The following is a 22,405-nucleotide window of genomic DNA, read 5'->3' on the forward strand; positions in this document are numbered from 1 at the left end:
CCACGATAAGATCCACACATCCGTTGGGCCCTTGAGCAAGGCCCTTAACCCCGCATTGTTCCAGGGGGGGGATGTCCCCTGCTTAGTCTAATTAACTGTAAGTCCGTTTGGATAAAATACAAATTATACATTTATTATTGACCACTTTTGATGACTTCGTTGATCATTGTTGCAATGTTGAAAAAAATGTGGGGGTTTTTTTTGTGTTTTTTTTTTAAGGGTACAGATTAGCAAGTGTCTTTTTAAAAGTTTGTTTTCTTCATATTTTCTAGCACTGAGAACTGTTTAAGTCCGCGTCCGTTCTATCGTCGGCGAAGCCGTCGTTAGCGTAGCCGTCGTCAGCGTAGCCCGTTTCCTCGGTGACGCCGGTGTCCTCGGTGACGGCCGTGCCCGTGCTCGTCTCCAGGGTGAAGAGGCTCGCGGCGTCCAGCTCGCGCAGCGTGACCGTCCTCCCCAGCTCCCGCTCCGACAGCTTCTGGATGATTCCGGCCACAAACGCGTCGCCCAGGACGTTCACCGCCGTGCGGAACCGGTCCCTGAGCGAGAGGGGGGAAGCGGGAGGGGAAACTGAACGCTCGGCAGCTCAAATCTCCCATCAGACACGAGTCTGCAGTATTCTAGAGCCGTGGCTCTCACTATTTATCCCATTATGCTTGCTTTGGGTTATTTATATAGCTGAATAATATTGCTTATGTCTTGCTATTTTGTCTGTGTTGACTGAAGCTTTCAATAATAATTCTCTCAATCCCCCCCCCCCCCCCCAAAAAAAACAAAAAAAACAAAAAAAACAAAAAAACAAAGAGGAGCTTACAGCAGCCAATCGACAGCAATGAGGAGCGTGACATCGTCCAGGGGCAGGTGGAGGGCTGACAGCACCATGATTGTGGTAACGGCCCCAGCAGAGGGGATTCCTGCTGCACCGATACTGGCCAGCGTCGCCGTGATACTGGAGAGGAGAGACGCATCAGGACACGATCAGCGACACGCAATTCTCCTCAATGCGGGGCAGCCCGTGGCCTAGTGGCTAAGGTACATGACTGGGGCAGCCCGTGGCCTAGTGGCTAAGGTACATGACTGGAGCAGCCTGTAGCCTAGTGGCTAAGGTACATGACTGGGGCAGCCCGTGGCCTAGTGGCTAAGGTACATGACTGGGACAGCCTGTAGCCTAGTGGCTAAGGTACAGGACTGGGGCAGCCTGTAGCCTAGTGGCTAAGGTACATAACTGGGGCAGCCTGTGGCCTAGTGCCTAAGGTACATGACTGGGGCAGCCGGTAGCCTAGTGGCTAAGGTACAGGACTGGGGCAGCCTGTAGCCTAGTGGCTAAGGTACATGACTGGGACAGCCTGTAGTCTAGTGGCTAAGGTACATGACTGGGACAGCCTGTAGCCTAGTGGCTAAGGTACATGACTGGGACAGCCTGTAGCCTAGTGGCTAAGGTACAGGACTGGGGCAGCCTGTAGCCTAGTGGCTAAGGTACATAACTGGGGCAGCCTGTGACCTAGTGCCTAAGGTACATGACTGGGGCAGCCGGTAGCCTAGTGGCTAAGGTACATGACTGGAGCAGCCTGTAGCCTAGTGGCTAAGGTACATGACTGGGACAGCCGGTAGCCTAGTGGCTAAGGTACATAACTGGGGCAGCCTGTAGCCTAGTGGCTAAGGTACAGGACCGGGGCAGCCTGTAGCCTAGTGGCTAAGGTACATAACTGGGGCAGCCTGTGGCCTAGTGCCTAAGGTACATGACTGGGACAGCCTGTAGCCTAGTGGCTAAGGTACATGACTGGGGCAGCCGGTAGCCTAGTGGCTAAGGTACATGACTGGGACAGCCTGTAGCCTAGTGGCTAAGGTACATGACTGGGGCAGCCGGTAGCCTAGTGGCTAAGGTACATGACTGGGGCAGCCTGTAGCCTAGTGGCTAAGGTACGTGACTGGGCCAGCCTGTAGCCTAGTGGCTAAGGTACATGACCGGGGCAGCCTGTAGCCTAGTGGCTAAGGTACATGACTGGAGCAGCCTGTAGCCTAGTGGCTAAGGTACGTGACTGGAGCAGCCTGTAGCCTAGTGGCTAAGGTACGTGACCGGGGCAGTCTGTAGCCTAGTGGCTAAGGTACATGACTGGGCCAGCCTGTAGTCTAGTGGCTAAGGTACATGACTGGGGCAGCCTGTAGACTAGTGGCTAAGGTACGTGACTGGGCCAGCCTGTAGTCTAGTGGCTAAGGTACGTGACTGGAGCAGCCTGTAGCCTAGTGGCTAAGGTACGTGACTGGGACCTGGAATGTTGATGGCTCAGCCCCCAGGGTAGCCACGATAATATCCGCACAGCTGTTGGGCCCTTAACCCCACATTGCTCCATGGCAGTTTGTCCTCTGCTTAGTCTAGTCAACTGCAAGTTGTTTTGGATAAAAGCATAAGCTAAATAACACATTACATTATTACTATTATTACAAATAAATAAGAAGATTTTTGTGCATCTACATACTGCCATTAGTTATTTAGCTGACACTTTTATCCAGTTGATTAGACCATTAAGGGCCTTGCTCAAAACCTTGCAGAGAAGTTAATGGGGCTACGCTAGGGCTTGAACCACCAACCTTACAGTTCCCAGTCAAGCACCAAGAGCTGGGATGGCTCTGTATGGCAGAGGATCCATGAGATGGGAGAGTAAAGGGGGGGTCTGTACCTGAGCGTGAGGATCCGTCCCACCCCCAGGGGGTAGCGGTTAAGCTGGGCGATGAAGATGGCGGCCACGGCCTCGTACAGGGCGGTGCCGTCCATGTTGACGGTGGTCCCCAGCGGGAGGACGAAGCGCGTGATGCGCCGATCGAGCCGGTTCCTCTCCTCCGCGCAGCGAATCGTCACGGGCAGCGTAGCGGTGCTGAGGGGGGTGGGGGGAGTAAGTACAGTGTCACGCCCCCTGCTGCATTTTAACATTTTACCTTTTGCCTTCCAACAGGTTGATTGGTGGGCGTGGTCCCTCCACCAGCAGGACCTGGAGCGCGTTTAATTCCGGGGGGCAGTATATCACACCTGTCGTAGGGCAGACGGTTTTGGTTGTTTTTTTGCACCCGCAACATTGCCGTCATACTGATCTCGCATACCCCATAGTAACTTGAATAAATAATTGGTTATCCGGTAACCCCGTTGTCGGGTGTCTCATTTTCCTGTTCACGACTAAAACGAGCCAGTCGCAACAGGAAAGTGGGGACTCGTGCGCCCTGTTCATCCGCAAACACTACAGCATCAGGCGCCGCACGTGCTTTGTCGCATAAATTGCAACAGTATCAGGAACTGAACTTTTAAACTGTTCCAGCGCCATCAAGTCACACAGTCCATCAAATGTGTTGGCACCCGTTGCAGTAGCTACGCCAACGTGAAAATTGGGAGTAATAATTCTCGGGCAAAATCAACATGCGACTGTTTTTCAGTCCGCCTCCAACTGCGAAACCTTTGACGGTAAGCTTCTGGAACGAGCTCATGGGCTTTGAGGACAGCCGCTTTCACAGCAGAATAGGACTGCGTCTGTTCTGGGGGAAAGAGCAGAGTATGCCTCCTACATTACATTCCATTACATTCCATTCCATTATTGGCATTTGGCAGACGCTATTATCCAGAGCGACGTACAACAAAGTGCATACCCATAACCAGGGATAAGTGCGCTGAAAGACCCTAGACGGAAGTACAATTTCAACTGCTACCTGCACAACAAAGATAAGGACCAGGGCCTAATTTTATTTTATTTTTTTAAACAAATAACAAACAAAGCAAAAGTTACCAAACTTAACTATCCAGATACTGCTTACCTAGCCAACTAAAAATACCGATACACAAAGTAAATCACAAAGACAACAATTAAGGTTCACAGGGAGGTAGGGAGGGATAGGGAGAGGTGCTGCTTCAGCTTGCGCTTGAAGGTGGGGAGAGATTCTACAGTTCTGACCTCAACGGGGAGTTCGTTCCACCACCGTGGAGCCAGAACAGACGGTCTTGGGCCTTGCCCGTCAGTACAGACGTGCGGCATGATTACCTGGTCCTCCTCTGGCCACCCGCGAGACGTAGCCAACCGTTCAAACAGGACAAAGAAGGTATCAGGGTCCTCCTCACTAAATTTAGGGAGTACGCGCTAATTGCGTGTGAGGTCAGGCATAGTCGGACCACGTGAGATGGAACCATCCTTCGTCAACATGGAACCAATCATTGCAATATCCAAGTTCGGCCTTGCCAACAGAGTTGCCCTTTCTAAAGCCATTTCTTAAAGGAATTTCGCGTAAAGCCTCAAATGGAAAATCATTACAAATGGCTAATCGCCGAACCAATTGTTGCAACTCCTCTTTTCTCAGCCCGTGGGGATTACCATCCCAATACACCACAAGCTGTCTCAGCTCGATCACATTAAAGGACAGAAAAATACTATGAGTGTTCCCTAAAAAAGGCTTTTACCTTCTCGCTTTCAATTACGTCAAGATCACCAGTCATTGTGATATAGTTAGACGAACCGAGCAAAACCAGTTTCTTATTTTTATCGCTTAAACACCGTACCAAAACAAAACTTCATAATCTCCTTTTATACGCGATATTTGGACAAGTATAAAACGGATGAGCGACATGCAGCGAAGTGAAGACAAAGCAACCGGAGCAACCACAAACTAAACTGCTAGTAATCAAACGAACTATTTTGCTCGACCCTAGTCTTCATGCAAGGTTGCAGCGGGATTGATCACATTTTAAAATCACATAACCCAATAGCATGTCGCGCAGTTCAATTGATAAACCGTGTTCCACACTATGGAAGAGAACCCAGGACAAATGCCGTTAACTGCGAAATCACACAAAAACAATTTACAAATTCGCTCAACGATACCCCAGAACAGGATACGTCGCAACCTAACAGGGGTTTAGAAACACAGCTCCAAAACAATTTGCATGTCATCACCCCCGGACATTCGCCATCAAGCGTCTTCAATCCGTTATTACAGCGCATAAACGGAAGAATGAGAATTTGCATAAGGGAAGCCTATTTATTTTCCTGGACAGAAAACACTAGGCTCCGGCAACAAACATACTTTTAATTCGCACCAAATAGCGCAGGACGTGCAATGCAACACTCCAAACAATCAACTTACCCAAAAGTTCAGGTTATCCCTTTTGTATTTATTTTTAAAGTGCGTGTCTCCTGCGACAGGTAAATCGCGATTCGGCTACTTCCCACGTACTGAATCACGGATGCGCGTAGGAAGTCAAACATCCGACATTTACGGTCGCAAAACAAAATTAAGCCAACAGCCAACTAAATAAGCCAAGGGGATGTGGATTAAAACCAATACAAATCCCGGACGAGCCCCCACTTTCCTGTTACGACTGGCTCGTTTTAGTCGTGAACAGGAAAATGAGACACGCGACAGCAGGGTTACCGGATAACCAATAATTTATTCAAGTTACTATGGGGTATGCAAGATCAGTATGACGCCAATGTTGCGGGTGCAAAAAAAACAACCAAAACCGTCTGCCCTACGACAGGTGTGATATACTGCCCCCCGGAATTAAACGCGCTCCAGGTGCGGCTGGTGGAGGGACCACGCCCACCAATCAACCTGTTGGAAGGCAAAAGGGGAAAATGATGAAATGGAGCAGGGGGGCGTGACTTAAGCCTGTTGAGGGCAAAGAACTGGTTTCTAATTAAATACAGCTTTGGCAACCGGCAGCGTTTGGGAACCGGACCACCGTCGCAAAAACTGTGGTCTAGTTGCCAAAGCTGTGGTATTGCTACTTCTTTTACGATTATTAAAACAATCTATTTATTTATAGTTATCCTTGTGTTTTTTTTTTTTTTTGGTGTGGATGGGCCTTTAACTTTTAACCTTCCATTAACTGTCATTTTTAATTGGTCGTGTTCACAGTCAATCATCGTCATCGTCCAATGAGGCTCCTCCGTGTTACCTGGATGAGGTCATGAGGGCGGTCACCAGGGCTTCGGCCATGCCCCAGGCGAACCTGAAGGGGTTCCGCCTCACAAACGCCACGTACAACAGCGGGAGGATGAAGCAGGCGTGGATGGCAAGCCTGGAGAGGAGAGAGGAAGAAACCAGTTCACAATCCTCCCAGCGGTGACTCACCGCCCCAACTCACCTAACCCCCCCATGTCTACCCTGTTTCCGCCCTGGTCCAGTCATGTTTTTAACCTGTAGCAATGTGAAGCAGTGACCCCCAGTCCTGGCCCTGGAGAGCCACAGAGTGTGCTGGGGTCCCCAGTCCTGGCCCTGGAGAGCCACAGAGTGTGCTGGGGTCCCCAGTCCTGGCCCTGGAGAGCCACAGAGTGTGCTGGGGTCCCCAGTCCTGGCCCTGGAGAGCCACAGAGTGTGCTGGGGTCCCCAGTCCTGGCCCTGGAGAGCCACAGAGTGTGCTGGGGTCCCCAGTCCTGGCCCTGGAGAGCCACAGAGTGTGCTGGGGTCCCCAGTCCTGGCCCTGCAGGGCCACAGAGTCGGCTGGTTTTTGTTTTCGTCTCAGGATCAGCAACCGATTGAGACCCGAAACCTGACTGACTAAAGCCAGCAGACCTGCGGCTCTCCAGCACCAGGAGTGAGGACCCCAGCACACCCTGCGGCTCTCCAGGACCAGGAGTGAGGACCCCAGCACACCCTGCGGCTCTCTAGGACCAGGAGTGAGGACCCCAGCACACCCTGCGGCTCTCCAGGACCAGGAGTGAGGACCCCAGCACACCCTGCGGCTCTCCAGGACCAGGAGTGAGGACCCCAGCACACCCTGCGGCTCTCCAGGACCAGGAGTGAGGACCCCAGCACACCCTGCGGCTCTCCAGGACCAGGGCTGGGGACCCCAGCACACCCTGCGGCTCTCCAGGGCCAGGAGTGAGGACCCCAGCACACCCTGTGGCTCTCCAGGACCAGGAGTGAGGACCCCAGCACACCCTGCGGCTCTCCAGGGCCAGGAGTGAGGACCCCAGCACACCCTGCGGCTCTCCAGAACCAGGAGGATTGCTGATGTAAACCGTCTTTGAGTCCTTGAGAAATAGCAATATAAGTTGACTCTACTGTTACTATTGTTATTAGTTTTCTAGTTCCAAACCCATAGTCTTGTGAGCTCTGGCCCAGTGTGGGCCGAGCCCCTCCCCCTTTGAGGGCGGGGTTAAAAAAAACCCTTAAATTACACAGAGGAGCAGAATCAGGCATTGTGGAAACAGTCAGCTTTTTTTTTTTTCTTGGAAGGATTTTATTTTATTTTTTCATTGGAGGCATTTTGACCGGGGAGGGGCGGTGTGAGCGCCGATCGTGTTTCTCGTCCCTCGGCGCGGTCCATCGCCGCAGACGGTAGCAGCTGACAATTAAATTTAGGGGTGTGGCAGCCCGGCTATGCCCCCGCTTGAGTTATGGGCTGCGGGGGCTGCAGCTGCTTCCTCTGCCTGGCCCTGCGCCCGACACGACCAGCTGGAGGTGCTCCAGACGCTACAGCTGCGCAGGGGTGACATGCAGCTGCGCAGTGGGACATGTATCTGCGCAGTGGTACGTGTATCTGCGCAGTGGGACGTGTATCTGCACAGTGTGACGTGTATCTGCACAGTGGGACGTGTATCTGCGCAGTAGGATGTGTATCTGCGCAGTGGGACGTGTATCTGCGCAGTAGGATGTGTATCTGCGCAGTGGGACGTGTATCTGCGCAGTCGGATGTGTATCTGCGCAGTGGGATGTGTATCTCCGCAGTGGGATGTGTATCTGCGCAGTGGGATGTGTATCTGCGCAGTGGGACGTGTATCTGTGCAGTGTGACGTGTATCTGCGCAGTAGGATGTGTATCTGCGCAGTGTGACGTGTATCTGCGCAGTGTGACGTGTATCTGAGCAGTAGGATGTGTATCTGCGCAGTGTGACGTGTATCTGTGCAGTGTGACGTGTATCTGCACAGTAGGATGTGTATCTGCGCAGTGTGACGTGTATCTGCGCAGTGGGACGTGTATCTGCGCAGTGTGACGTGTATCTGCGCAGTGTGACGTGTATCTGCGCAGTGTGACGTGTATCTGCGCAGTAGGATGTGTATCTGCGCAGTAGGCTGCACAGGAGATGCTGATGTCACATTCGCTGCATTCACGTCAGAATTACCTAAATTACCACCTTCTGACTGGGAAAGCCTCCAGGTTGTAAGACCAGGTAGGAAATATGGGAACTTCATCATAAATCATAACATAATTTGATGTTTGCACCAGTTTGCACTGTTTATGATTAACTGTACGGCTTCTACCTATTAAACTTGGTTTGGCTTGGCTGTTAAGGTGATGTTGTTACTGAGAAATAGAGGCTTTAGCCTCCTGTGGCGATGTGAAGGATGCAGTGCCTCGGTTCGCCCTGCGGGGGCAGCGTACCCACTCAGCACGGTCACCATGAAGAGGCCCAGTTTCTGCATTTTGTCCCAGTTTTCAACCTCCACGATCCGAACAGCGATCAGGAACACAATCCCAACGGGCATGTAGCTGTGGGACGATAACACTCAACATTAATCCTGACACATTCAAAATAACACCTTCCCCTGCTGAACAAAAAAACAGCTCGAGCTAGGTTTTGAAAACAGCCGGTTCACCAGTTCGGACCGGCTCCCTACTCAACATGGCTTGACCAGCTCAAGCTATGTATTGAAAAAAGGTGGTAGCTGGTCATTTCGAGCTGTTCATCGCTGGATCTCACACCAGGGCAATTCCTGATTCCTGAACAGACGTGCCGCGCTGTTTACAGCGACTGACAGACGCTGTGAATGACAGATGGGGTGGTGGCAGATGTCGCCCGTCGCGGCGAGCTGTCGTTCGCGGTCTGGAATGTTTCCGAATGCTTCTGCCGCACGTTAGCGCCTGTGGCTAGGTTACGCACGACGCTATGGCCTCACTGTGTCAGCATGACGTCGGCACTCGGGAGAAATAGCACTGAGGCACCAACAAACCAAATCACCACAGAAAGATTTCAATGGGGCGACATTGGCTCAGGCAGTAAGAGCTGTCATCTGGCAGTCGGAGGGGTTGCCGGTTCGATCCCGTCCTGGGCGTCTCGAAGTGTCCCTGAGCAAGACACTTAACCCCCGAATGCTCCTGACGAGCTGGTTGGTGCCTTTCATGGCAGCCAATCGCCATTGGTGTGTGAGTGTGTGTATGAATGGGTGAATGAGAAGCATCAATTGTACACCGCTTTGGATAAAAGCGCTATATAAATGCCAACCATTTAGCATGTACCATACTGGACAGTCTGGGGAAAGTACATAAATATCAGTAATAATGGTGTCTTTACACTGGATAAAATAACAAATAAAACTAAGTAAATCTAAAACCAAAGCAGAGGCAAAATTACAGAAACAGCCCTGGTTTCAAGTAGAAGTTGTTATTTGTTTAGGATTTAAATATTTTTCTGCTTTTTGAAGCTGGAATAAATGAAATGATCCCAAGACTGCAAACCCCCGCCCATCTGCTCCTTCTTGTCGGGTCAAATGCACCAGAAAAGGCACAGAAAAGTATTTGAATCCCACCCTGCTGAAAAACAGCTCAAGCTATGTTTTGAAACACCTTGTAGCTCGTTGACCAGCTCCCGAACATGGTTTGACCAGCTCAAGCTGTGTTTTGAAACTGGCCAAAGCTGGTCATAGCTGCATTTTACACCAGGGAAAACAAATACTACCTGAGCCCAGGTGTGGTCAGAAACACACAGGGCAGAGCGCGTGCTGTACCACATAATGATCTGGACTATCTTCATGGTGGCCTCGTTCAGCGCGTTGAAGAACTCCACCAGGACCCGCCCCCTCTCGCCCATCCGGCCAATGGTGAGGCCGAACAGCAGGCAAAAGACGATCAGGCCCATGATGTTGGTCCCAGCGTAGTATTGCCCCACTATCGAGTACTCCTGCCCCTCTGTCGAGTGGCTCTCTCCCCCGGTGGAATGGTTCCGCCCGCCGGTGGAGTAGGAGTAGTTCTGGCTGACGTTCTAGGGTGCAGCAAAGCAGAAAGACCAAACCAGCGAACAGAACATCAGCGTTTCAGCAGCTGAGACCGACGGGGCTGTGCCTGTGGTGTCAGGTACGGCTAGCGGTATCTTTGCCCTCTGCAGCACGCTGGGGCAGACGGTCGTGTGAAAAGGGTAATCTCGCATTGTAATCTCCCGCCTGTCTGTTTGCAAATTGATCAGAAGGAAAAATAAAAACTAAACAGAGAGAGCAGCCTTGTGTCTTGTTTTGGGGAAAAACATACTGAGCATTCCTGTGTTAATTAACCCAATTTATTTCTGTTAATGAGGCTGAACTTTGACACAAAAGGCCAGGTCGAATCCCGTAACAGACACGCCATGTGGCGCAGTCTGACTCCTGAGAGTTACCTCCCCCCCGGATGGGTATTGGTTCGATCCCCACTATGGCACTTTCTCAGCTAGGGTCCTGCCTCTGTCCATCTGCTCTGCCCTCCACCCATCTACCAACAAAACATGCCAGCAGGGTGTCTGCTCCAACGAACAAACACATTCCTAAATTACACAACTCAATCAGGTGCGCTGCCAATTGTGTCATCGGTAAGAATCAGCTCAGATAAAACAGTGCATCTGCAGAAACAGGACCGTGGGCAGTTTCACGTTTAAAGTGCTGTGGGTTGTTCCGCTGATGAGCTGCGGAGGTTGAGTTCGGAGACGGGGGAGTCCCATGGGCTCCCTCTCCAACCCCCAGAGCCTGTTGCACGGAGACGCTCTTACCTGCCAGGAGAGGGTCGCCATGGAGACGGGCACAGGTGTGGGCGAGACGTCCACAGCAGGTGAGCCCGGCAGGTCGGTCTGTTTCCTGTGCGTTTTGTACTGGGAGGGGAAAAAGAAAAAACCACAGACAGGGTTTTGCTCTAAAGTGCCGCGCTTGAAAAGTAATCGCTAAAACGGCGATGAACCCCATCACCCCGCGCCCTGGTCACACTGTCTGACGGAGCCATACCTGCTGAAAGCAGGCTCCAAGCAGGTTCTCAGGAACCATGTTTCTACAGGAAAAAGCGAGAGAGGTGTAAAGATGGAGTTTCACCAGGTGGGCACTGTTTCAGCGCTGTACAGTGTGTGATGAGTGTGTACAGCCTGATTCACTGTTCACCCAGTAGCCTCCGTACGGAGGGGAGATGGAGGGGAGATGGAGGGGAGATGGAGGGGAGATAGAGGGGAGATAGAGGGGAGATAGAGGGGAGATGGAGGGGAGATGGAGGGGAGATAGAGGGGAGATAGAGGGGAGATAGAGGGGAGATAGAGGGGAGATGGAGGGGAGATGGAGGGGAGATAGAGGGGAGATGGAGGAGAGATAGAGGGGAGATGGAGGGGAGATGGAGGGGATATGGAGGGGAGATAGAGGGGAGATGGAGGGGAGATGGAGGGGATATGGAGGGGAGATAGAGGGGAGATAGAGGGGATACGGTGGTTCTGGAGACTTTGTTGCTGGAGCAGGGTCTGTACGGAGCAAAAACAGACTCTGTGCTTCGCCAAAACATTGTAACCGTACCCCATGTTCTATATTAATCCGGATTGTCAAACAAAGCTGTTTTATTGTCTCTGAAGTGCGCACCACTGTCTGGAATTGTAACTATAAATGCAGCCACAGCAGGGGGTCTCTGGGCAGTCCCGCACGGCAGCCGGTACCGAGCGCAAATCAGGGCTTCAGCCTGCGGTTTCCTCCCTGCCCAGTGATGAGGGCGCTACGGAAATAACCCAGCAAACAGGGCGGTGACAGCGCGGCTCCAGAGGCCGGGCGTGTCTGTCTCCTCCGGAGGAGCCCGGCGTGTTCAAAGCGCACGGCGGTGACCGTCACGTGTCGACGCGGCGGGGCAGAACTGGGAAGCCGAGACCTCCGTCCCCATTTAAAAAGCGTCACCTGAGAAGATCCAACATGGCGTCCGTCGGCGCGGTGACCTCTGGCGCCGGCCCGACTCCATGGCCGGGGTCGGAGTCGCGGGGGAGGCCGGGTCTGACGGTCGTCACCATGGTGATACCTGTGCGGGAGGAGCCCCGGGCATACTGTCACACCTGTGTCCAAGTAATTAATTATTATTTTCTGGCACCCAGACGTGGGGGCGCATGTATCTCATTTCCACCCTCGTTTTTTAATGTCCAATTGTCCGTATTTCATGAGTGAACCCCAAAACACGTGGGGTCACCATCTGCTTATTTTCACACCACAGACTACAGCCAAGTTTGCAGAGTGGAGTCAGAGGAGGACCTTTCAAGTGCGGCTTTGACCTGCAGCCTACGAGAGCCTGATCAACCAGTGCGGGGCAGTAGAGAGCCATGAAATGTGGACCCAAAAGGCCAGTTTATAGTCCAGTGACAAAGTGTCACTGCGATCAATGACTTCAAGTTTCATATTCTCATTCACACACCACAGCGCTGATTTCATATTCTCATTCACACCCCACAGTGCTGATTTCATATTCTCATTCACACACCACACACCACAGTGCTGATTTCATATTCAGGATCCAGCGAGCTGGCCAGCAGGCTGATTAGGTGAGAGGCGAGGGGGTCAAAGGTGAGGGGTCAGAGGTCAGGGGTGAGAGGGGGAGGGTTGGAGCCGGGGGCTCGGCCCTCTCTTACCCAGGCAGACGGCGATGGCGGTTGTTGACAGGTAGCAGATCACCACGCGCAAGCCAACGCTGCCCAGAGCCTCCGCGTTCAGCGCTGCTGCCCCTGGTGAGACACGCAGAACACACGGTCCTGAGGGCAGCCAGAGCCCACCGGCCTTACCTACCACACAGGGGGCTGGGCCTTACTTACCACACAGGGGGCTGGCCTTACCTACCACACAGGGGGATGGGCCTTGCTTACCACATAGGGGGCTGGGCCTTACCTACCACACAGGGGGATGGGCCTTACTTACCACACAGGGGATGGGCTTTACCTACCACACAGGGGATGGGCCTTACCTACCACACAGGGGATGGGCTTTACCTACCACACAGGGGGCTGGCCTTACTTACCACACAGGGGGATGGGCCTTACTTACCACACAGGGGGATGGGCCTTACTTACCACACAGGGGGATGGGCCTTACCTACCACACAGGGGGATGGGCCTTACTTACCACACAGGGGGATGGGCTTTACCTTTGACTGGCTGATCAATTCATGGTCATTCAAGTGTGTCATAGTTGTGAACATTGCTTGGAAATGGTGAAATGTGACCTTAAAATACACTCAATTTAATATAATTATGTTCACATTAACGTTTACGTCAGCTAGCTTTCTGTTGCTAACGCTAGTGATGTTGACAGTAGATACTTGTTAACTAACATTGTCATTTGTTCAAATGAATGTTAATAAACATGATTATTACCCGTTTTGTTACACATAGACATGTGTTGAATAACACTGGCTAGAGTACCGATCGAGCCGCAACCATCACATTTTGCTACAACCTCCTCCGCCATTTTTAGATTGGAATGTTCAGAAGCTTGATTAAACCGTCTTTAAAAAAAAAAAAGCGCTCTGTATTTCCGAACGACCTGAGATCACCCCGGGCACACTCCGTCCCCGTAAAGAGGACCAGGTCACTGTGAGGCGGGCGGTCACATGACCTTCCTCTTGTGATGTAAGAGTCAGCGGTGGAGGCCATTGTGAGGCGGGCGGTCACATGACTTGCCTGTGATGATGCTGGAGATGATGAGGGGGAGGACCACCATGTTGAGCATCCTCATGAGGATCTCGCCGGGGAAGCCCAGGTACTGCGTCTGGAGCGGGGAGAGGGCGGCGTGGTCTCGAACCAGCAGCCCCAGCACCACTCCTGCAGGAGGCACAGAGCGACAAAGACTGTTTCATCCACTAATAATCATAATCATACTCATAATCATAATAATCATGAATGTGAAGAAACAGCTGGCTGGCTGATCACAGCCCCAGAATACGGTGGAAACGTCTGCTTGCACGGACACGGTTGAGGAGCCGCGGCAGTAACTGTCCTTCCAATGTAAATTGTCGCCGAATTGATTACCGGAAAATACGAGATCCATCGAGGTCTGTTATATCACGGCCATCTGTGCCTTTATAAAAAAAGCCTAACTAGTGACGGGAGGTGAAAACTAGCTGTATACACAACATCAGCTATAATAACCTGCTGTGAACTGGCAGTAATTATGCTATGTCTCTTGGCATTGTCCCTACTCAAATAAACATTAAATAAAAAATAAGAAAAGTCATCAAATCTAGAAAATTCACATTTCAGTGAAACTATCTGGATGGACAAACAGTACTCTGGGTAGGTGGACACCTACTTTAATTTAATTTTGGGGTGAACTGCCCCTTTAAATGTGTTCCAGTGACAATATGCCCACAGGTGTGTTCCCAGGTGCAGTGGTGCTGCCGTAGCTTTGAGCACACGCCTGAACACACACCTGAGAACACACACCTGAAACACTACTCCCCCCCCCCCCCCCCCCGGGCTGTGAGGGAGATCTCTCCTCTTCAACAACAACAAAAAACACATTACACAAATTCATCACATTTTAAATCACCCAAAGTGAATCATCTCAGGCCTTTCAAATATGCTCTTTGGTTATTAATAACTGAACTCTGAGAGATTATGTTTTTCTCCCTGTCACGCTCATTTATGAACATCAACGCAAATGAGGTCAAGAACACAGATTTATACATAAATATAGAAGGTTGTGATCTAAAGGAGATTTTTACAGTACAGGGACTGAACACATTTGTTTAATTTCAGGCTATTAAAACAGTTCTAACTCAAGACTAGCAGATACAGACCCTAGAATTATAAGGTTCTAACTTACATTTTACTGACATGAGTTTGAGTCACACATACAGTACGTTGTTTTAGGGCACTAAACATACATGCACAAATATACTGTTTAAAAGTATGAAAAGAGGTGGTATCTGCGTGGAGCCAATTCACACTGGCATCTTTGAAGCTCAATATCCCAAAACCACACAGAACGCAGATTGTTGTGAACCTTATAATTCCCAGGTCACAACATCACAAAGCCCTGTGTTGAAGACGGAGTCGGGCGTGACTCACCCAGAACGACAGCGGCGATGGTGGCGATCAGACACAGGTTCCTCTTCAGGGAGCTCCAGCAGCGGAGGCATCCCCGGCCCCTGCTCTCCATCTCTCGCCGCGCCTCCCGCGCCCGGAGCCACTTCTCCCCGACACACACCAGGTGAGCCGCACCTGGACGGAATGAGGAAGTCTGCGACTGGCGGAGCGGACAGGAGTGTGCCTCACGCGGAGGACGGCCGTGATTGGTGGAGCGGACGGGAGTGCCTGACGCGGCTCACAGGAGCGTTGAGAGTGAGCCGGTGGCTCGCGGGCGGCTCGATGAGTTGAGTTGTGCTCGTGCCCTGCGGGAGGTCGACGTCCCACAGCGGAAACGGAATATGCGGCAGGATCGTTGTAAACATGTGCTCGGGTTGAGCGGGCCTCTGCGAATACGTCCGGAGAGCAGCGCGGTCTCCACTCTCCTGGCCGGAAGATGGAGGCTACAGTAATGGGCGCCAAACACTGCGCATTCCACACTGTTGAATAAGGGAAAACCCTGCTGCTTTAAAATTGAACTGGTCAAGCTGGGTATGAGCTGGTCATTAAGCCGTTCTAGCTGGGTATGAGCTGGTCAACCAGCTACCAGGTGTTTCAAAACCTAGCTTGAGCTATTCTATTCAGCGCGGAGCCCATCAATAAAATCAATAAAAAATTAGTAATGCATTTAAACCCTTAAAAACACTTCACTACAAACGTCAGTTTGGTGGAATCATGTTTCTTTCATGTTGCATGTCATGTTTCATTTTTTACAAAACGCTGGGAAACAGACATTCTTGCTTTTATCTTTCCTCAAAGTTAAGGACAACAGATATTATGGTCGCGTCGCGTCGAGGCCATCCTAGGTCTCCTGCGCTCACGCTTCCTTTGTTTGTGCACTAGGTGGCGCCTGGCATCTTCCTCACCGAAAGCCTTTGAATTGGGCCCGCAATCGACTGCACTTTTTCAGTGTCACAATCTTTCACAGGCGAAGTGAATCCATGTACTCGTCTGTTGTCCTTAGAGGGCAGAGACTACGGTCGAATAAAATGACACTTGGACCACAGGGGGGAGATTCTATAACGGCGACTCGCGTCCTCGGCGATTCACTTCCAGGGAGCGCTCGAGGGAGTTGAGTCTGGAGCCCTTTGCAACACCAGATCCACCACATCAGAACCTGGATCAGCTGGTCGTGCAGGGCAGGGGTGATCCACCACATCAGCGCCTGGATCAGCTGGTTGTGCAGGGCAGGGCTGTTCGTTTGCCAAAAAAAAAAAAAAAAACAACAACAAAAAAACGAATTGCTCTGGCAGAGATGATCTCATTAGCCGATTCCTTACAAACCATATTCTTTCTGTGGATGAATATTGGACATTAGACTGTCCTGATATCCGGGAATGAACGGTCACGCACAATTTCATCTTCTGAACATCCAGCTGAAAAACTGAAAAGGCCATTACGTTGTGCATGATTGCTTAGCCTTTATTTTCACAATACATTTTCAGCAATGTGCAAATCTGTGTGGCCATATAAATGGCAGTAACATACAGTAGGGTTTTTGAACACCTCAAAAAAACAGATTGATTTAGGTTTAAAAGGTTATTTGCCTTTTCTTCACTTTTTCTAACTGGGTTGCTTCCACCAGGACGCCGCACGCATTAACATTCTCTGCGGTGAAAATCGTCTCCTGTCTGACTACGATCTCCACGCCCTCCTTGTCAAATCAGAATTATTTTGTCTCACGGTGTGTAAGGTTAAAATCCACTGCGAACCACCATCTAGACGCAAGCACTTAGCTACATGAGTCACCGCACGAATGTGCACAATCACGGGTCAACAATCGACCTGCAATTTCGACACGTTCAACAGTGTGCCTCTGCTCCATTTATGATTATTCTGCAAAGAAACTGAATTCTAATGGAGCAGAAATGACAGACGTTGGGGGGGGCTTTTAGTGCCAGGAGTGGTGTTCACCACCTTTGTCGGGAAAAAAAAACTGTCCAGACTTGCTGTTATGCAACTTCCATACACCTTGAGAAGACCCCTGAAGAGTTGTGCCAGATGCAGCTCTTAGTATTCCGTAATAAATGCTGTTGACAGCATGCCGAAGCCAGTATTCGTTACAATACATTACCTTGCATTTTATTTAGCAGATGCTTTAATCCAAAGCGATTCATACCCATAAGTGCATATCAAGGTTATAGACCAAGCAACAGAGTCAGATAAGGTACAATTCACATACGATCCGTTGTAAAGCCAAGAACATAAAACTAGTACACAAGGTAGATGGGCCAAGTCTGTGACTACCATGCCGATATATCTATAACTTCAAGAACTACAGCAGGTATACCGAGACAAATACATATTGAAAAAGCCTAGATTAAGGTACAATAAGATACAAGTAAGGTATTCCCAAACACACTGTTTCGTGGCATATCAGTGCCATGATCAATGTGTTCCCATTACTGTAATTTATTTTGGCACGTTCATCAACTTGTCTTCTTTTCTCAAGCACTATCTTGTTAACAAGAAAGGAGTAGACTACGTGTTTTTCGTTTTTAGTAGTGCGGTTTGTGACATTGCTAATTGACTAGGATGGTCCTTTGGGAGCCATCCGCCCAGACGCGGGGAGTCCGGGGCGAGCATTACCACGAAGCGTCGGGGCAGACGGACCCCACGACAAAAAGCGTCTACCAACCAGGGACTGCCGGAGGAATGTGTACGTAGTAAACTCGCCAATCCAGTGCGAGGGAGAGGTGGGCTTTAAACGCCGTTTACAGTCGGCACCGCAAGCCTCTGTAACCTGCCCGGAGTTGAGTTGTGAGGACAAGACTTAGTTAACTTAACTAACAAAGCTGGGTGAGGTCATATGAGTGATTTCATAGTGTGAGCGCCTAGCTAGCTGGAATACATATCTCCAGAGAGAGACCGTCCCCATTCGCATATTAGGGTGCCCTTTTACGGCTTGGTGAGCGTAAGTTGTCGGTGGAAAAAAAAGAAAAGTGGTACCATCGCCGGGGAACGAGAGAGTGCGAATGCAGAAGGCGGTGGGCCTCGGACGGATGACTGGTTGACCGGCTCGCAACATCCAAGTGGCTCCAAGTGGCTTCCCATAGGAGACGGGAGAAAACACCGTTTACCCGGCGCGTTTTCAGTGCAAAAGCATCTCGGCTCAAGACCGTTACAACTGTCGCGCATCTCCCAAGCGTGATGGGTGAGTGTGCTCCTAATAAGGATAAACGGTTCACTCATTAATTAGCGAACAGCGACAGATTTACGGTGACAAGTTTTGTCTCGCCCGTTCTCTAACGCTGGCAGTTCGCTTGCTGTCCGTGCTACTCGCGATCACGCCTGTTTTCATGCTGATGACTGAAATGATCGCTAACGTTAGCTAGCTAGCTGCGAGTAGGTGTGGCGTTAGAGCTATCTCTTCTCTCAGCATCATGTTATTATGCAACGGTTAATCGAGGTATCTTTCAATCTACGCGTCATGTCCAGGAACTTGGTTAGAACTGGTTAGTAGAACCTTTTTTTTTCTTCTTTTTTTTTTACCTACAATGTTATGGGCTATTTGGTTACATCTGTCGATGTAACGTTAACCCAGTGAGATGTATTTGGTCCCTGGAGAATGTAACCGTTCTTACTCGCCGGCTAGCTGGTTCCAAACTATGTGTAAATGCATTTTAGTTGGGGAACATGAGAGTAAAACTTGCAAATTATTGCCACTTGAGAGCTAGTAGTTTAGTTAAATTGTCACGCTTTATAATAAGGTTACATGCATTTGAATTATCTACAGCAATTATTAACACTAATCAATGATGTATCTACGAATACATTAATTAAGCATTAAATTAACGTTTCATTAATGTATTTGTTATCTACCAAATAGTTTATTAGTTGCAATAATATGTTTAGACTAGCAAACGATAGGATAAACGTATAATTAGTTAACCATAAACTTAATTCATGAACTATTTTTTCATTTGAATATGAATTTGCATTATTGCACTAATGCAGTTGTTAACATGAATTAATGATGTACAGACACATAAACAAAGCTGAACAGGTTGATTTCTCAGTAGTTATTCCACAACTACATTAGTTAATGCCAATTCATGTAACATTATTGTAAAGTGTTACCAATTAAATTACCCAAAATGATCGCAGGTTGCATTACAACGTTATTAATTGTATACTGACATTTGACAGTGTAGTAGGCTATTATTTTAACAAAGGCTAGGTATTGTAATGCACAAGTAAGGGACACAGTGATGTGTTATTGCTTGCTCCCCACTCACTTAAATTACATTCATTGCTGTAAATTACACAAGGTTTGCTCCGTGTAGATCTGCCATGTATATCTGATAGAGAAGTTACACAGCAAATATCAATAGTCAAATATGTGTTCCATTCTTAAACTGTAGTTAGATCTTCATACACTGAAGTCGCCGTTGAGTGTTTTTGTTTACTTTCGCTTAGTTTATTTGACACAACTTAAGACACACGTATCAAGAAGACTTGCATGTGAAGAAATTCTCATGGATAACAGAAAAAAAGTCCTGGCCTTTATTTCCATCGTGGTCCTTGATGTTCGAGAGCCATAGCAAGATAAGATCAGACCATAGTAAAAAAAAATCCATAGTCATAGTCATGTTTAGAGAATGTGTGTGTGGCATGCATGTGATTTTAGCGCTTCTGAAAACCACGATGCACTTCCCCCCTGCTGACCCCTGTCCCTGTAGCTGGCCCTCACAGACGCAGAGCACATGACCGAAGCCAGGATGTTCACTGGCCCATTGGAGCGAGGGGAGGGGGTCACCAGGGTCACCAGGGTTCACCTCCGTGTGAAGAAAACTAACGCAGGTCATATGGAGCGATTTGTCCAGCCAGGCAACCCTACACTCCAAAACATGGCTCCAGTAGGAACCCTGTCATTCCATAGAAAACCCTACCGAGTTAAAGGGTTCTTTTAAAGGGTTCTAGTTAAAGGGTTCTTTTAAAGGGTTCTAGTTAAAGGGTTCTTTTAAAGGGTTCTAGTTAAAGGGTTTGTTTAAAGGGTTCTAGTTAAAGGGTTTGTTTAAAGGGTTCTAGTTAAAGGGTTCTTTTAAAGGGTTCTAGTTAAAGGGTTCTTTTAAAGGGTTCTAGTTAAAGGGTTCTTTTAAAGGGTTCTAGTTAAAGGGTTCGTTTAAAGGGTTCTAGTTAAAGGGTTCTTTTAAAGGGTTCTAGTTAAAGGGTTCTAGTTAAAGGGTTCTTTTTCAAGGAAAAACGGTTCTTTGTCAGGGAGCTTTCACACTTTGCACGTATGACAGAGGATTCCATAAAGAACAAAAACGGGTTTTCCCCATGGAATCAAGCAAAATTACCTTTCCAGAACCCTTTTTTTCTACAAGTGTAGTTTCAATGAACAGTCCTGACTCACTCATAATATGTGAGTGAATTCCTTCAATTAGACGTAACCCATGGGATTTCTACATCTTACTACATGGAGCGTAATTAAGGGGGAGAAGGCCATTTCAGGCGGCCTGGAGGTGCACTGTGCATGGATGAGGTGTAACAGGCAGCTGTGATATATATCGAAGCGGAACCTTGCCACATTGCATCATGGGAAGTGTAGTTGGGTAATGTCCCATGCATTGTGGGAAGTGTAGTCGGGAGATGTGCCCTGACCCTGTTCTGAGCCAGAACATCCTGCGTATAACCGAACGCAGCATCAGGATACATAAGAACTGGAGATGGCTTCTGCTTACCGGTTCCATAGAGTCCTATGGGCGCTGGTTTTGAGTCTGAGTCTAAGCGGTTTTGAGTCTGAGTCTAAGCGGTTTTGGGTCTGAGTCTAAGCGGTTTTGAGTCTGAGTCTAAGCGGTTTTGGGTCTGAGTCTAAGCGGTTTTGAGTCTGAGTCTAAGCGGTTTTGGGTCTGAGTCTAAGCGGTTTTGGGTCTGAGTCTAAGCGGTTTTGGGTCTGAGTCAAAGTGATTTTGGGTCTGAATTTAAGCGGTTCTGGATCTGAGTCCAAGTGGTTTGGCACAAGGGGTGATTTGTCACCCAGGGTTCCACTAATAAGGTTTGGCTCATGTGGAACGAGGAGGTCATATGACTTGTGACTCATGGTCTCTCAGTTAATGTCTCTGTGCTATAGGAGTGTGTGTGTGTGTGTGTGTGTGTGTGTGTGTGTGTGTTTGTGTGTGTGTGTGTGTGTGTGTTTGTGTGTGTGGGTGTGTTTGTGTGCATGTGAGTGTGTGTGCGTGTGCGTGTGTTTGTGTGCATGTGTGTGTTTGCGTGTGTCTCTCTCTCTCCCTCTCTCTCGGCCCTGGGGTCATGATCCCGGCTGGGTGGGGAGGAAGAGGAGGAAGAGGAGGGGCGGGGTGTTTTCCTCAGCAGGAGGAGCCTGCAGTTCAGCTGGCCTGTGTCTTCCTGAAAGTTTCCAGGGAGACGTGTTACTGTAGGGATGTGTTGCTGGGTGTTGTGTAGTTGCCATAGAGACGTGTTACTGTAGGGATGTGCTGCCAGGTGATACAAGCCTGTAGCCTAGTGGCTAAGGTACATGACTGGGGCAGCCTGCAGCCTAGTGGCTAAGGTGCATGACTGGGGCAGCCTGTAGCCTAGTGGCTAAGGTACATGACTGGAGCAGCCTGTAGCCTAGTGGCTAAGGTACTTGACTGGGGCAGCCTGTTGTCTAGTGACTAAGGTATGTGACTGGGGCATGCAAGGTTGGTGGTTCAAGTCCCAATGTAGCTACGATAAGATCAGTACAGGTGCTGGGCTACTTGAGCAAGGTCCTTAACCCCACATTGCTCCAGGGGGGATAAACTGCCAAGTGGCTTTGGATGAAAGCTTCAGCGGAATAATAAATTATTATAATCATGCGCATGCTGATGCGTCTGTGATTGGCTGGCCCTGCAGATGAGCTGTGCGGTGCTCTGGAGTCTCTGAGGCTGGCCGGGGAGAGCAGTGAGGACAGCCTGCAGGGGAGTCTGGACTGCCTGCTCAACGCCCTGGCCAACAACAGTGAGTGTGACCAACACAGACACACTCACACGCGCACACACACACACACATGCTCCACGCCCTGGCCAACAACACTGAGTGTGACCAACACATACACACTCACAATCACACATACACACATGCTCAACGCCCTGGCCAACAACAGTGAGTGTGACCAACACATACACACACACGCACACACATACACACACATACACTTACACGCACACACACACACACACATACACACAAACACACGCACACACATACACACATGCTCAACGCCCTGGCCAACAAGAGTGAGTGTGACCTGTATACACACTCACACGCACGTACACACACACACACACACACGCGCGCGCGCGCACTCATACACACTCACACTCATACACTCTCACACACACACACACACTCACA

At 49.6% G+C, this 22,405-nt stretch overlaps 2 protein-coding genes across 2 annotated transcripts in view; one reads left to right on the plus strand and one right to left on the minus strand.

Annotated features, from left to right (window-relative positions):
• Positions 1–215: 215 nt before the first annotated feature.
• Positions 216–15,202, minus strand: LOC133130483 (excitatory amino acid transporter 3-like). Its single transcript, XM_061245101.1, has 12 exons — positions 15,008–15,202; positions 13,619–13,759; positions 12,575–12,667; positions 11,856–11,973; positions 10,938–10,980; positions 10,709–10,807; positions 9,702–9,955; positions 8,359–8,466; positions 5,930–6,052; positions 2,676–2,870; positions 812–946; positions 216–536 (listed from the first exon to the last, which is right to left on the minus strand). The coding sequence occupies exons 1-12, from the start codon at positions 15,096–15,098 to the stop codon at positions 269–271; spliced, it is 1,668 nt and encodes a 555-aa protein (XP_061101085.1). The 5' UTR covers positions 15,099–15,202; the 3' UTR covers positions 216–268.
• Positions 15,203–18,471: 3,269 nt separating this feature from the next.
• The window catches only part of LOC133130162 (rap1 GTPase-GDP dissociation stimulator 1-like), a 30,644-nt gene continuing 26,710 nt past the window's right edge, over positions 18,472–22,405 (plus strand). The window contains exons 1-2 of the mRNA XM_061244479.1: positions 18,472–18,519; positions 21,905–22,009. Of these exons, the coding sequence (XP_061100463.1) occupies positions 18,495–18,519; positions 21,905–22,009 (130 nt within the window). The 5' untranslated portion in view covers positions 18,472–18,494. The remainder of the gene's footprint in view (positions 18,520–21,904; positions 22,010–22,405) is intronic.

The sequence above is a fragment of the Conger conger genome, chromosome 6, assembly GCF_963514075.1.
Source record: "Conger conger chromosome 6, fConCon1.1, whole genome shotgun sequence".
NCBI classification, from domain to species: Eukaryota; Metazoa; Chordata; class Actinopteri; order Anguilliformes; family Congridae; genus Conger; species Conger conger.